The sequence below is a fragment of the Camelina sativa genome, chromosome 20 (genome assembly GCF_030686135.1).
Source record: "Camelina sativa cultivar CO46 ecotype springtype chromosome 20, ASM3068613v1".
In the NCBI taxonomy this organism is placed as follows: Eukaryota; Viridiplantae; Streptophyta; class Magnoliopsida; order Brassicales; family Brassicaceae; genus Camelina; species Camelina sativa.
The window spans coordinates 10,077,058-10,092,881 of record NC_141899.1 but is presented as its reverse complement, the minus strand read 5'-3'; the positions used below and the strand labels follow the sequence as shown (position 1 = coordinate 10,092,881).

At 39.2% G+C, this 15,824-nt stretch overlaps 1 protein-coding gene and 2 pseudogenes across 14 annotated transcripts; all 3 read right to left on the bottom strand.

Moving 5' to 3' along the window:
• Window positions 1–666: 666 nt before the first annotated feature.
• Window positions 667–1,962, bottom strand: LOC104772387 (uncharacterized; annotated as a pseudogene).
• Window positions 1,963–3,518: 1,556 nt separating this feature from the next.
• Window positions 3,519–10,630, bottom strand: LOC104772386 (pentatricopeptide repeat-containing protein At3g56550-like; annotated as a pseudogene).
• Window positions 10,631–11,479: 849 nt separating this feature from the next.
• On the bottom strand, window positions 11,480–13,518 carry LOC104770363 (glycine-rich RNA-binding protein 3, mitochondrial). 14 transcript variants are annotated; one of them, XM_087504826.1, is made up of 6 exons: window positions 13,022–13,321; window positions 12,881–12,913; window positions 12,633–12,681; window positions 12,373–12,521; window positions 12,195–12,263; window positions 11,480–12,066 (listed from the first exon to the last, which is right to left on the bottom strand). In XM_087504826.1, exons 4-6 carry the CDS (start codon window positions 12,506–12,508, stop codon window positions 11,663–11,665), a joined length of 609 nt encoding a protein of 202 aa, XP_087360952.1. In that variant the 5' UTR covers window positions 12,509–12,521; window positions 12,633–12,681; window positions 12,881–12,913; window positions 13,022–13,321; the 3' UTR covers window positions 11,480–11,662. The 14 variants fall into 14 exon arrangements, with proteins under 14 accessions (XP_087360952.1, XP_010493072.2, XP_010493076.2 ...); XM_010494770.3 differs by having other exon boundaries at window positions 11,480–12,053; XM_010494774.3 differs by having other exon boundaries at window positions 12,881–13,347.
• Between the last annotated feature and the right edge of the window lie 2,306 nt (window positions 13,519–15,824).

The window sequence follows — 15,824 nt, the reverse complement described above, 5'->3', positions numbered from 1 at the left end:
CCGGTGAAGAGCTAAGGTTTGCGCTGAGAAATCTCATTATAAGGTTATTTATTCTGTGTAAACCTTCATCCTAGCTAGCTAGGTTGACAGTTCCAGGCTGGAGCTGGACTGAGAGATTGGTGATCAAGTTCATAAATTTGTCGTTGATGACAAAAAGCATCAGATAAGTAATTATTTACTTATTTACTCAGAACTCGATCAGATAAGTAATTAATCCACTTTGCCATTCTTGCTGGTTACAATCCAGAGCACTCGAACAGAACAGCTCATACTCTCTCAGTCTCTCTGCAGATCTGTGTTTATGATATCCAGATACATTTAACAGTGAAAAATTTGCTATTTCATATGAATTGCTGTAAATAATCTGAGAGTTAATTTGCAGAGGTTGACATTGTTTACCAAAATGTGTATGTATCAAAAGCTTCTAGTCGGCAAATTACTGTAATAAGGGATGATAGAGTTTTTTGCATGCAGCTGCTGTTTGTTTTTGCAACGAGTACTGGTGACAAGATGTTATATCAAGACATTAAAAGCAACAAGAATTATGTCTCTGGTTTTGGAGAACATTTCCCATAAAGGAAACAGAGCTATTAAACAACTAAAAAACACATGGAAAAATCTTATCTCTGATATTGACCAAAATGCAAAAGTATGAGCAGGCTGAGATCAATTAGTGCAATCTTTTATCATTCCTTCTGTGTCGAAGCCTTCAAATAAACCATAACTGCTGGAATCCTCATCTCCGTTCAGTGAATGTGGGCTTAATGAAATCAGCGAAGAAATGTTCAAAATCCTCTGGGATCACTGGTTCCTGCTCAAAGCTGATCAACTCAGGAAAGTTATAAGGAGAAGGCTGCGTCTGCGGCTTCTGTTGCTCTGCTGGAAGTAAACAGTACTGTGGCTGTTGATAGACCATATCATGAGGAAGAATCGGTGTACATTGCTCTTGTTGTTGCTGCTGAGTATCGACACTCACACCTTGTTGTTCCTCCACATTTTTTAGCCATGCATCGATCATGTCAAGTAAACAGTACTGTGGCTGTTGATACACCATATCATGAGGCTGCGATTGGTCCGGTTGATGCAAATCCAGATGTTCAACCGCCTCTTCTTCTTTCTTTAGCTTCTCATTCTCTTCTTCCTGATCTGCTTTCTTCTTCTTTGCTCCCTTTGGAGTCAGATAAATCTTGCACAACGCATGATCAACCTATACACACTAACCCAAAACAAAACAAAAAAAATCCAAACATCACAATCTTAATAGCTTGTAACCCAAGAAACAAAGACATACCTTCTCGTTATCAACAGAAGAAGACTCAGATGAGTATTCATGCATTAACCAACACGTTTTCACGCCGTTTGGTCGTTCACCAACGTAGTACTCTAGTACTTTCTTGTAGCCGACTATGCCTTTCCCAGCGTTAATCTTCTTAGCAGCTACTGTTGCGTTCCAGTATCCTCCATTGGCACCACGTTTCTGCCTTTTTAGACTTCTACCTTGCTTGGTCCTCACCGATATAAAGAACCATTCTTTCTCATTACCCTTCTCGAATTCCTCTATTTCGAATCAAAAGATTAAAGAACAGAGCCATTTGCATACAGAACCACTATTTTAAGGAAAAGAATCGACGGAGACAAACCTGAAAGCTGTTGTGGATTTGACTCGTAGATGTTCACGTGATGAATGGGAGCACTGAGGAGCCATGAGTTTTTGTTGTTTTGCAAGAAGGGTTCCAGGTAATGCAAGATGAGTTCTTGGTCGGTGGGTACAAACTGATAACCTGGCGGGAAAATGAACGGTTTCGTCGACGGAGAAGAGAAGTTATCAACGATCGAAGACGATGAAGAAGGATTGTCGCGGTTCTGTTTTGGTGGCGGTGGTTGCGTTTGCCATTCCGGCGGTTGGGTTTGCCGTTCCGGCGAGGATCTTACTTTGCACTTGTTTTTTGGTGGAATCGCCATCGGAGCTGGTTCGTTTGAGAGAATTCGAATCGTTAATCGCTTTGCACAAGTAACAACATAATGACTAATGATCATTTTCAACCTCTATTTATATTAACTAGATGAATACCCGCGCTATGCGCGGGCTTATGGTTTACCGTTTTTTAAACAATTTTGCTATTAATTTGTTTTTTTATGTAGAGTTTATCTTTTTTTTTTTTTAATTATGGAAATTTTGAAAAATATAATTTGACCTTGATTGTTTTAATACTTCACATATGTTTTTTCATTTTGTAATTGAATTATTGGATACATGCATGAACAATTTTGTTTTAAGAAATTAATCATTCTACAATTCTTGTCTAAAACTTCAAAATAAAATATGGCTTGATCTAAAGATGCATATTTTGTAACAAAGAGTTTTTTGGTTGAATAAATTTTACATTCATTCAAAAAAAAAGCTTATCTATTTAGATTCATACTTAAGCTTCTCAATTAAATACTATGAAACACTAAGATTTTATTTTATCAAGAATTGCAGCTTGGCTAACTCTTTAATAGATATAATTAAGATAAACATCTTCTTTTTATGTTAGCTTTTCAGTTTTTTGAATATAACTCTAATTTGGTTTTTAATTAGAATTTCATTTAGTTTTTTTTTAACAACTTCAAAATATTAGAATATAAAAACCAACAGTCATGAATTTATTTAACTATCTTCCTCTTTGTCTATGTATTTTTCTAAACCAACATTATACAGTTTTATTCAACTATCTTCCATTTGATAGTGACTAAAACTCCAATCTTATTTATATATATAAATTTATTTCTTTAGACACAAACTTACATGAATTTCTCTACAATATTAACCAATATATCTATCACTGCTACAACTCTTCAAATTATTGACAAAATTGTAACACCTAAACCATATGCTCATACATTCATGGTTTACGCCAAGAGAAATAAGTGGTGCTTTGATTCACTACTAATGTCCTTTTGACTTTTGGTATGCATCTATTTTCTTGGAACATGTTCTAAGCTTCTCTAATTTTCTTATGTAAATATTGAAACTGTTTGTGATATAAAAAAGAATTAGAAAAAGAAAAACGTTTCATATTTCTTTAAGTTTAGGTCTGTTTGCTTTTATTGAGGATAGACATGTGGCACTCTCTCTACTGCTGATGTGTCATTTAAATGGAGAGAGTTGGCCATCTTTCATAGTATAGATTATCACAACGCTCCTATGCGAGGGCAATGTAGTTTTACTAATCATCTATCACTAATATTTTGGATATGTTAATATAATGTTTTTTTAAACTTATTCAAATCAAATACTGTATAGAATAAATTTTAGACTTTAAAATGTTTCGAAATTGACATTTGTAGATAAATCATATTTTAAAAATTCACCGTCAAAACATGTATTGCAGCTCTGTTTTCTCTCTGTTACTTTATCTTTAGCCAAAACCACTCACAAACTGTCAGCAAACCAGTTTAGTTGGCTCTCACTCGTGGTGACCTCAACAAAGTCCCCGGTTTGATAAGCTCTCTATCACTGGTACTCGCTTCGGTTCTTCTCTTCAAGTGTTGCAATCCCAAAGAATGCTCTCAAGTCTCACACCTTCTGCAATTTCTTGGAGGTTGGATGCTTCTTTTCTTTGGTTCCTCCCCAGAGATTTTCGTGTCTTTGTTATATTCTTGTTCCAGGACATAATCACGGCCTCTGCCAATCACAAAATAATGGTCAAATTTTATAAAATCAAGAAACAAATAACTAGAGGGCTACAGACCTCAAATCATAATGACAATCTGTACATCAAGGTAAACCATTGTCAGACTCCCATTATATACTTTGCTCCACAATTTTAATCACAACCCCTGATGGCTCGAGATACCATAGGGAAAACCGACAACATTCACAAAATAGAAAGTTAGACATGATGCACAATAGCATTAATCTATCAGACCCGAAAGTTTCAACATCATAAGCAGCCAAAAAACAACAAGTTGGGATTCCCTCACTACAAGATAACACAAGTGAAAATGTATTAGCAATGTGATGATACCTGTGGCAATGATTGTCTCATCTCCTGTCTCTCTCCCTATTCCATTTAAGGAATCTTGTGGTGATAATTCTGTAAAAGAAACGGAGTTCATACTGACATTGAATCAGAAAATAGAACAAATTGCAGAATCCTCATATTATCAGCAAACTTATTTAACAAACCACCAAGAGAGTAAAACATGTGAATAACTATCAATTAGCATAAGGCACACGAATCTAACACTGATAGAGTAAAAACAAGCTAATGTCAAACATTTTTAGGCTGAATGAGAATATTGTTGATTGTCACCAGTACTCGTTGCAAGAGCAAACAGCACCTGCAAAGTGATGAAATCGAACTCTATCCCTTACAATAATTTTCCGACCTAAAGCTTTTGATACACATTTTGTAAAAGAATGGCAATCTCTGCAAACTCTCAGATTCTTTGTGATCCGGAGAGTTGTTCATGCAGGAGTTCTCATCAATCCATATGCAATAGCCAATTTTTCACTGTGAAATGTATCTGCAGATCCTAAACACCGATCAGAGAGAGTAGGAGCAGTTCTGTTCGAGTCCTCTGGCTTGTAACCAGCTAGAACGGCACAGTGGATTACTTCTCTGAGTTCTGAGTATATATGTGCAGACTCCGGATGCGTTTTGTCATCAACGACAAATTTGTGAACTTGATCACCAATCTCAATCCAGCTCCAGCCTGGAACCGTCCGTAAATCATGGCTTCTCATTAGTTTTCTCATACTAGCAAAACCTTGCGCATCATTCGCTGCAGAGTATATCGAAGTCATAAGCACATAATCATCTGCATTGAAAGCCTTGAGCAGCACCAATTTCTTCATGGCCACTTCTCCTAATTCCACATTACCATGGATTTTGCAAGAGCCAAGCAGGGCTCTCCATAATACAGGATCTTCATGGCAGGAAGACGCGTGTATCAGTTCGAGGGCCTTTGCTAGCTGACCTGCTCGTCCATAGAGATCCACCATGCATCCATAGTGTTTAATGTTCGGGACCACATGGAACTGTGAACTCATAATTTCAAAATACTCAACTCCTTCGTTAACTAGACCTTGATGACTACAACCTAGCAACAACCCAAGGAATGTAATGCCATTGGGTCTAACCCCAGAAGCAACCATCTTTCTGAAAAAAGATATAGCCTCTACGCCATACCCATGTGTAAGGAGTGATACTACTGGACTCACTGAAAACTCAGTCCAGCAAACAAGGTTGGGCCTCGAAGAAGAAGCAATCAAGCCCACCGCAGTTTGCTTTCTCACAACAGTCTCCAACAGTAACAAGGAAAAGTTTATCTCACCATGTGCTCTGCAGTGTACGGAGGTAATGCCAAAAACAGCTCACCAAATGGTCCAAACACGAAACCAGTTTGCTGCTCTTACCTCACCGATCCTATGCTGTTGATAGAGACACTTGTCAGGCATCTACCTACCTTTGTAATCATTAGGTCATTATGTCTCTTCTATGTCTTCTTATATATAAAGACAGAGTATGTATTCAGAAGATATCATCAATGAAGAAATATTATTGAGCCGTCTTTTACTCTGTTTTATCTTGAGCTACTGCTCTCGCTTTCATGGTATCAGAGCATCAGTAGTACGACCTATGGCTCCTGATGACTCTTTCTCTTCCGCTCTGTCTATTTCCCAAGTGGTGACTCTCAAACTTACAGAGTCAAACTACCTTCTATGGAAAACTCAATTTGAGTCTTTTCTCTCTCCTCAGATGCTTCTTGGCTATGTCAATGGCTCCATTACTCGACCCTCAGCAACTCGTTCTGTCAACACCACTGAAGGTCCTTCTGAAGAACCGAACCCTGACTTTGCAAAGTGGGTTCGAAATGACCAGCTTGTCATGGCTTGGATCTTTGGTTCCTTGTCCGAACCAGCTCTCCGAGTCGTCTATGGTATGCACTCAGCTCACGAGGTATGGATGGCTCTTGCTAAGAAATTTAATCAAGTCTCTACCACTAGGAAGTTTGAACTGCAGAACCGCTTGCGTGCTTGTGTTAAGTTAGGTAGAACAATGGAGGAGTATCTGGGTGAGCTTAAGTTAATCTTTGATCAGCTAGACTCTATTGGCTTTCTTATGACTGATTTGGAGAAAATTCATGGTCTATTGTCTGGTTTGGGAAAAGATTACGAATCTGTTACTACTATGATAGAACACTCCATGGACTCTGTTCCTGGACCCTGTTATGAGGATGTGGAGTTCAAAGTCATCGCCTTTGACGACAAGCTCAAGACCTATTCCTCTGCTTCAGCTGTCACTCCACACCTAGCTTTTCAGGCTGAGAAAAGTTACTTTGATAGAGGAGGTTCGGGCAACAGAGGTGGTCGGTCCGGTGGTGGTTACAGAGGTCGCGGTAATTACTCTACTCGTGGCCGTGGCTTTCAACAACATGGTCATGGTACACAAGGAAAAGATAATCAGAATAAAACAGCAGGATCTGCTAAACCGACTTGTCAAATCTGCAACAAATATGGTCACAGTGCCTATGATTGTTACAATCGGTTTAATGAGGAGTATGTTCAACAACAGACTACTGCTCTAGCTGCTATGCATGTCTCAGAGAACGACTGTCACAACAATGGAACTGAATGGCTACCTGACAGCGAGTCTACAGCTCACATAACCAACTCCACAGCGAATCTGCAACATTCTCAGGCTTATCATGGTAATGACTCTGTTATGGTTGGCAATGGCGAGTTCTTACCAATTACTCACATCGGAACTGTGCCTCTGCAGACTCTGTCAGGTAAATTTCTGCCTCTGAATGATGTTCTTGTCTGTCCTAATGTGACAAAATCTCTACTTTCAGTCTCTAAGCTATGTACGGACTATCCTTGTTCCATTAAGTTTGACTCTGATAGTGTGCGTGTAAAGGACAAGCATACCAAGCAGCTCCTCACAACCGGAAACAGGAATAGGGATCATTATGTGTTGAGAAATCCTGCATTTCAGTCTCATTATTCTACAAGACAACTTACGGCAAGTGATGATGTCTGGCACAAAAGGTTGGGGCATCCTAGTGCAGAGATTCTTCAACACCTCTCTTCTTCCGCAGCAATATCAGTCAATAAACGCACCAACAAGTTTTGTGAGTCGTGCAAGCTTGGCAAGAGTGCTCAACTACTGTTTTCTTCTTCTGCTTTTGTAGCTAGTAGGCCTCTTGAGTGGTTGCATTGTGATTTGTGGGGTCCTGCTCCTGTTACATCGATTCAGGGGTTTAGGTATTATGTGATATTTGTTGACAATTATTCACGGACTCTTGGTTTTATCCCTTGAAGAATAAATCAGATTTTTATTCAATCTTCATGCTTTTCCAAAGTTTAGTTGAAACTCAGTTTAATCAGAAAATCAAGAGTTTTCAATGTGATGGGGGAGGTGAATTCATTAGTACGCCATTTGTCACACATCTTGCAAATAATGGCATTAAACAACTCATCTCATGTCCACACACGCCACAACAAAATGGTCTAGCAGAAAGAAAACATAGGCATTTGTCTGAACTTGGTCTAAGCATGATGTTTGAGAGTAAAGTTCCACAATATTACTGGGTGGAGGTTTCTTCACTGCAAATCATATCATCAATCTTCTGCCTACATCAGTTCATCAGGCTTCTGCAAGCGCACATGAAGTTCTTTTTGCTACCAAACCTGATTACTCTTATCTGAGAATATTTGGTAGTGCTTGTTATCCTACACTTCGAGCTTATGGAGCAAATAAATTTGATCCTAAGTCCCTGAATTATGTGTTTCTAGGATATAATGATAAATACAAAGGCTACCGGTGTGTTTATCCTCCTACAAGTCGGGTCTATATAAGCAAACATGTGCTTTTTGATGAAAGTGCTTATCCCTTTGCAACTGATTATTCAGGTCTACTTCCTGTTGCAACTACGCCTTTACTGTCCGCATGGCAAAAGGGATTCCTATCTACACAGTCTGCTCCTCCTGCAGCCGCTTCTCTACCAGACGACTCTGTTTCTGTACCACCTGTTACAGTCTCGCATGATATGACTACAGATCCCATCTTGCCAACACTCGGAGAATCCTCAACCTCAACCTCTACGATAGACTCGAGTGATACTAATACTGATACTGATGATAATAATGCTGATTCACCAGACGCTCCACTATTTGCAGAGAATGACTTTCCTCCTCTGGCAGCACCAGTTGTGAATGATCACACCATGGTCACGCGAGGAAAAGATGGACTTCGCAAGCCAAATCCAAAGTATGCTCTCCACACGACACACACCACTGAAAAAGTGCCAAAAACAGTGGCCTCTGCTCTTAAGCATCCTGGTTGGACAGCTGCTATGGGAGGTGAAGTCGAGTCTTTTGTAGACACTAACACATTCTCCTTGGTTCCCTATCAGCCAGATATGAACGTTTTAGGCTGTAGATGGGTTTTCACACCCAAACTCAAGTCTGATGGCAGTTTGGACAGACTAAAGGCGCGTCTAGTTGCTAAAGGGTATGATTAGGAGGAAGGTGTTGACTTCTTTGAAACTTACAGCCCTGTGGTTCGAACTGCGACGGTACGCCTTGTTCTTCATGCTGCCGTAGCAAACAACTGGGAAATCAAGCAGCTCGATGTCAAGAGTGCATTTCTCCATGGTGATTTGATTGAAACAGTGTATATGCAACAACCTCCAGGATTTAAAGACAGTGCACATCCCTCGCATGTTTGGAAGCTCAATAAAGCTGTTTATGGGTTGAAACAAGCTCCACGAGCATGGTTTGATAAGTTCAGCTCTTTTTTGTTGAAATTTGGCTTTGAATGCAGTTTCAAAGATCCATCACTCTTCGTATATCTCAAAGACAACCATATCATCATCCTATTACTCTATGTTGATGATATGGCTCTTACTGGGAACAGTCCAAAACTGATTCAAGAGTTACTTCAGTCAATGAATGATGAATTTCGTATGAAGGATCTGGGACGTCTGAGCTATTTCCTTGGTCTACAGGCTCAATATCACACTGAAGGTCTCTTTCTCAATCAACATAAATATGCAGAGGAACTGCTTTTGGCAGCTGGCATGGCAGATTATGCTCCTGCCTCCACACCGTTACCTCTTGAGCTTCAAAAGGTCAAGGGACAGGAAGATCTCTTTGATCAACCAACACATTTTCGGAGTCTTGATGGTAAGCTCCAGTATCTCACTCTTACGAGACCATACATACAATTTGCCGTCAATCTGGTCTGTCAACGTATGCACGCACCCACAGTTGCGGACTTCAACCTGCTTAAGCGAATCATTCGATATATCAAAGGCACTATTGACTATGGTATCTCTTTCTCAAGGAATGCGGATTTCACCTTAAGAGCGTATAGTGATAGTGACTATGCAGGTTGTCAAACTACCAGTCATCCACAGGAGGCTACTGCACTTTTCTAGGGACCAACCTCATCTCGTGGTCTGCAAAACGTCAGACGTCAGTCTCTCGTAGCTCAACTGAAGCAGAGTATCGCTGCTTGTCAGACACTGCAGCTGAGGTAAATTGGTTAAGAGATCTTTTACAGAACATTGGTATGCCACTCTCTCATGCCCCGGAGTTATATTGTGATAATCTCTCTGCTGTCTACCTTTCTGCAAATCCGACACTACACAAGAAGACCAAACATTTTAAGGTCCACTATCATTATGTCAGGGAGCAAGTTGCAGAAGGAACTATGGTTGTTTATCACATTCCAGCAAAGTATCAACTTGCTGACGTTTTCACCAAATCCCTGCCGCTCCAAGTCTACACTGATCTTAGGTACAAACTTGGTGTGGTCTCTCCACCCACACAAAGTTTGCGGGGGGGATGTAAGGAGTGATACTACTGGACTCACTGAAAACTCAGTCCAGCAAACAAGGTTGGGCCTCGAAGAAGAAGCAATCAAGCCCACCGCAGTTTGCTTTCTCACAACAGTCTCCAACGATAACAAGGAAAAGTTTATCTCACCATGTGCTCTGCAGTGTACGGAGGTAATGCCAAAAACAGCTCACCAAATGGTCCAAACACGAAACCAGTTTGCTGCTCTTACCTCACCGATCCTATGCTGTTGATAGAGACACTTGTCAGACATCTACCTACCTTTGTAATCATTAGGTCATTATGTCTCTTCTATGTCTTCTTATATATAATGACAGAGTATGTATTCAGAAGATATCATCAATGAAGAAATATTATTGAGCCGTCTTTTACTCTGTTTTATCTTGAGCTACTGCTCTCGCTTTCACCATGAACTCCATACCCAATAATCATTGAGTTCCAGGTCAACACATCTCTCTTGTGCATACCATTAAAAACACCAACAGCATTTTCAAGGCTACCACATTTTGCATACATATCGATAAGAGCATTACTCACAAAGACACTACTCTCACATCGAATGTCACAGGCGATCCTGTGTAACATAACTCCCATATTCAAAGCACTAACGTGAGCACAGGAAGATAACAAAGCAACTAACGAGTAAGCGTCGAGGCACACACCTTCATTTACCATTCTCTTGTACATACCAAACGCATGATGATGTAAACCCGCATGAGAAAAGCAAGAGATCATAGCGTTCCAAGAAACCAAATCTCTCACAGGCATTTCATTCATTTATGTTTTCCAAAGCCAGAGACATAATTCTTGTTGTCTTTGTTGCTTTTAATGTCTTGATATAAGAACACACTTAATATACAATTTTTTCAACATTTTCTTATATCGAAACTTACACTTAACACATATAAAGATATAGATATAAAACAGTACTGATGTCTTCTTCTTCCTCTGAAAGCCTAAATGTTTGAATCAAGAGTCCGATTAGGGCATATATGCGCTTTTGCCATGGACAGATATAAGAGATCCGTATTGACCAAGTTCTTTTAAGTCTGATGTTGTAGAAGATTCATTTAGCTCATCTGCATCCTCAATAAATGAATCATTGCGGAAACAAAACACGATAGAGTAAAACATGCGAATAAACTATCAATTAGCGTAAGGGCATGTTTATAGGGGGATCAGGTAAGAGTGTTCTTAGGGGAGAAATATTGTAAAAATAATGTAAGATCAGTAGTTAAGAACTTTTGTTAAGAAGTAAGTTATTGTGAGAACATGTATAAGATCTTAAGATTTAATAATATAATATTCTTATAGAAATTTTAAAATGTTTAATAAATACATAGATTAATGTTTAATAAATAATGTAAGAATGTTTAAAACTATTTAATAATATAATGTTTATTAATATTCTTAAACATATTACAATTATAAAAATTTATAAAATAACATTTTAATTGCAAACTTATGAAACTTTTACTGAAATTAAAAAAAAAACAAACATATTACTTAATTAATTAAACAAGACAAACATTTTATTTAATTAATACATAGATTAATGACCAAATTTATTCCAAATATTCCAAATATACATAGATTAATACATAGATTAATGAAACAAAGCTCACATTTTTGTTTAAAATTCAATAGATACCTTCAGAAACAATCTCAAACTACAACTTATTTTCAAGATTGAAATAGCAGATTGTTACTAGATAAAGTGTTTTCCTCAGGAAAATTCAGATAACTATTACTAATCATAAAAATTAATATGAAAACACCAAGTCTTGAAAACATCTTTTGCTACTTGCTTCAAGCTCTTTTGGCAACATCAGTGTCATCTTCGAAATCTCCTTCCACTGGTCCATTCTCCATCTTAATTTCACTTTTCTCCATGCTTCCAAATTGATCTTCACCGCCAAATTGGCTACCGGCAGCAAATTGAGTATTGTCACCACCAAACTGCGAGCTGTTGGCACCAGGGTTTCCTCCAAACTGGCTATCTCCAGCGAACCCACCATTGTTGCTACCGTAAGTATTGGCACTACCATAACCACTACTTCCATTATAGTCACCAACAGCCCCTGCAGTTGCACTTGGAACCTCACCGTAAGTGTTGCCGCTAGATCCATATCCACTGCTTGCACCATAACCACCAGCAGCTCCGTGACCAGTAGCATCGCCTCCATAGCCACCAGCACCACTGCCGCCATAGCCTCCAGCATTGTAATTACACAGAGGCTGAGTTAGCATAAGGCAACTAACGAAACAAACAAGTGTCTAATTTGTTCACTAACACACTGCAATAACATTCACAAGAACAGTAAACAGATCAGTTATTTACTTTCAACGACTTCACCATATTTAGTGAAAGCTTCTCTTAAGCTATCCTTATCCATGCTATAAGCCATACCTTACAACAGAAAAGAAAACAAAATTCACAAACTTGGTAACGAAATAACAAAAAGTAAGTAACCAATTCTTCATTTTCCACACAGTTTCTAAAGCTAGACTAGACTCACCTCCAATGAAGAGCTTAGAAGATGACATACACCTTATAGCCTGAAAAAGCGAAGGGCTTGATAGAGAAACCTGACCATTGAGTTGCTTGCTCGTTGTCTGCTTCAATATGTTCCCGAATTTACTCAAAAAAGTCATCTCTTTTAGATAACTAAGATGGAAAAAGACAAATACTTTAGTCACCGGAAACTCAAATTAAAAAGTAAGGATCATATCATTTCCTCTTTTTCTACTCATATACATAGTCAAGTTTCATACTTACTAAATCAAAGGCTTTTTAAATACGGAACTCTTCGTTTTGCCTAATCAAACTTTACAAGGAACCAAAACGTGAATTCAGAATCAGTACATAAAGCAGATATGTTATCAGTAGCAAAGATCGGAACTAAAAATCGATGAAAATGACAGAGATCATTCAAAATCAGAGAAGAGATAACCTTATACAAGAGCTAAAGCTGAGAACAAACTAGGGTTTATGAGAAAGAAATGAGCTTGAAGAGTGAAAAGTACCTCAATACTCAATACTCAATACTTCGCTTTCCTCTGTGAGATTTCTCGATTTTGTTAAAACCCTACTTGACCGAGGTTTATGTAGCGAAGTTTCACGATCTATTAGGTATACCTTGTCTATAACCTATTGCCGGAGCTTACCTTGTCTATAAAGCCAGAGGACACAGATGAGACAGAGGAGACAGAGAAGACGAGGAGACGAAGAGATCGGTTGACTTGGCGAGACAGAGGAGACAGTGGAGACGACGAGATCGGTGGACACGAGGAGACGAGGAGACGAGGAGAAGAAGAGATCACCGGAAGTGGTCGGAACACACCGGAATCGGAGACGAAGAAATCTCTCGGCGTTTCGCCGTTTCGCCTCTTCGGAGAGAACAAGAAAAAAAATCACGAAAACCCGAACGAAGAGAAAGAAAATGATACGAAGAGAAAAGAATTTCCAACCAATCTCGTTCAGACACGTGCCCTTAGATCACCCGAAAAACTGATCTAAAATAAGATCAGAAGGCCTGATCTTATTTACACTGTTCATTATTTCTTATTATAAAAAAGCCCAAGATCAGCCATATGTTTTGCCGATAAATATGGCCTAAGGCACACGAATCTAACACTAATAGAGAGTAAACAAAGCTAATGTCACACACCTTTTTAGGCTTGATTGATAATATGGTTGTCATTTTGTCACCATTACTCGTTGCAAGCACAAACAGCACCTGCTAAGTGAGGAAATCGAACTCTATCATCCCTTATTACAATCATTTTCCGACTTAAATCTTTTGATACACATTTTGTAAACGAATTAAAATCTCTGCAAATTAACTATCAGACTGTTTGTGATCCGGAGAGTTGTTTCTGCAGGAATTCTCACCCCAATCCATATGAAATAGCCACTTTTTCACTCTCAAATCTATCTGCATATATATCCTAAACACAGATTATATAACCAGCAAGAATGGCAAGGTGGATTATTTCCCTGAGTTCTGACTAAATAAGTGCAGACTCCGGATGCTTTTTGTCATCAACGACAAATTATGAACTTGATCACCAATCTCTCAATCCAACCTAGCTAGGGTGAAGGTTCACACAGAAGAAATCAACTAATTAAGAATGAGACACATCTCAACGCAAACCTTAGCTTTCCACAAATGTCCTAGCATCGGTCAGTTCTTTTTATTTTATTTTTCTCCTATTTTGAATAACAAAGATAAAAAAAAAATGTTTTCAAATATATTTTGATGAACGAAGATAATATCAGCTCTACACTGATCCACAGGTCCGACCACCACCAGATAATCCAATTATTAAGTCCAAAGTCTAGAAACAACACAGTTCCAAAAATCAAACAATTCTTTTGGAAACTTCTGTCGGGATCACTTGCCAGTGGAAAGAATCTTCGGATAAGACATATTAGTTTGGCATCATTTACTATCTAGTTTGGTCATTATTGCATAGCTTTAGGACTGTTTGTGCATTAGAGTAGAGTTGCATGGCATTTGCATAGTTTCTTGCATAAACAGGTGATTTTGGAGCCTAAGGAGCATGAAATGAATGCTGAAGAGGATTGAAGCTATCAAGAGAAGAAAACAAGGGAGCTAGAGCTGAAGAATCAAGGTCCGGAAGTCCACTCGACCGCCCCCTTGACCAGACACTCGACCGTGTGCGGAGAAGGACTCGACCGGATGGAAGAAGCAGAAGAAGAGGCCACTCGACCAGGCTCGACCGAGCACATGGTTGAGTTGACCGAGCCGCCCTTATATTTTGTCTTTTAGCCTTTTTAGGACTTCCCCTGTCTCCTATATAAAGACTTGTACCCTGCAGCCACAAAGGAGATCCCCCTTTTAGAAAACTCTGTAAAACCTAGTATTTACCCTTTTCGGAATTTCTGTCTAGCTCTCTGGGTTGAGGGTCTGCGGCGTACTCGTTTGCGAGGAAAAAGATGGGCGGGGGGGGGGGGGGGGTTATATATGGAAACCCCTTTGACCTAGCTTCCTAGTCCTGCCCGAGGGTCTACTCGATGGGGTGCACGAGGATGAGGTCGGGTTACTCCGCGGGTAGATCTTCGGGTTGTTCTTCTTGCTCTTGGATCCTCCTCGATCGTGTTGGGGTTCGGACTGTTCTTCAAGCTCGATGACTCTTTCGGGTACATGTTCGGATTTGTCCTTGTTTTCCCCCATTTTAGGCTCTTAAGCACCTGTTTCATCCAAACTATGCAAATGCAAGAATGCAACACCCTAAATGGCCTAAATGCGAATTCCTACAGTTAATGACCTAAAAATGCTAAAGTAAGGGTATAAACAATGCAAAATATGGACAAAAAAGGATGCTAAAAACATGTAAATTAGAGAGTTATGAAACTAACAAGAACAAGTACTAAACTAATGCAAGACAAGTAAAGAAACAGGATCAGACAGAAACTAAATGAATGCAACAGGAAATGAAATGAATGCAACAGTAATGAAAGAGGAATGATGAAATAAGAAGGTTGCATGACATAAACAGGAAACTCTGGAACAAGCTCGAGCAAGCACTCGATCGCTGGTCGAGTGAACAAATACGAGAAACAGAACCAACCAAGCAAAACAAAAGCAAATCAAACAGCAAGCGAATAACAGGATTTAAACAGAGAAATCAATAGACAAAGAAGGTCCTAAGGATGGATTCATGGGCTGGACTTGGATTATGGTTACCTAAACTGGTCAACAAATCTCAATCAAACATGAGCTATCTCTAGACAATGATCTTCTAATACTCTGCTAATCCTTCTCCGCACACGGTCGAGTGTCTGCTCAAGTGGGCGGTCGAGTGGAATTCTGGACCTTGATTCTTCAGCTCTAGCTCCCTTGTTTTCTTCTCTTGATAGCTTCAATCCTCTTCAGCATTCCTTCTCCAAAATCACATGTTTATGCAAGAAACTATGCAAATGCAATGCAACTCTACTCTAATG

Excerpts from the sequence above, each read along its gene's own strand:
- LOC104770363 (XM_010494768.3), bottom strand. The coding sequence starts at position 12,508 with ATGACTTTTTTGAGTAAATTCGGGAACATATTGAAGCAGACAACGAGC. Across the intron at positions 12,264-12,372 it reads TTCTAAGCTCTTCATTGGAG|GTATGGCTTATAGCATGGAT; the intron begins GTGAGTCTAGTC and ends TTCTGTTGTAAG. Across the intron at positions 12,054-12,194 it reads ATATGGTGAAGTCGTTGAAA|TGGTGCTGGTGGCTATGGAG; the intron begins GTAAATAACTGA and ends CTATGGCGGCAG.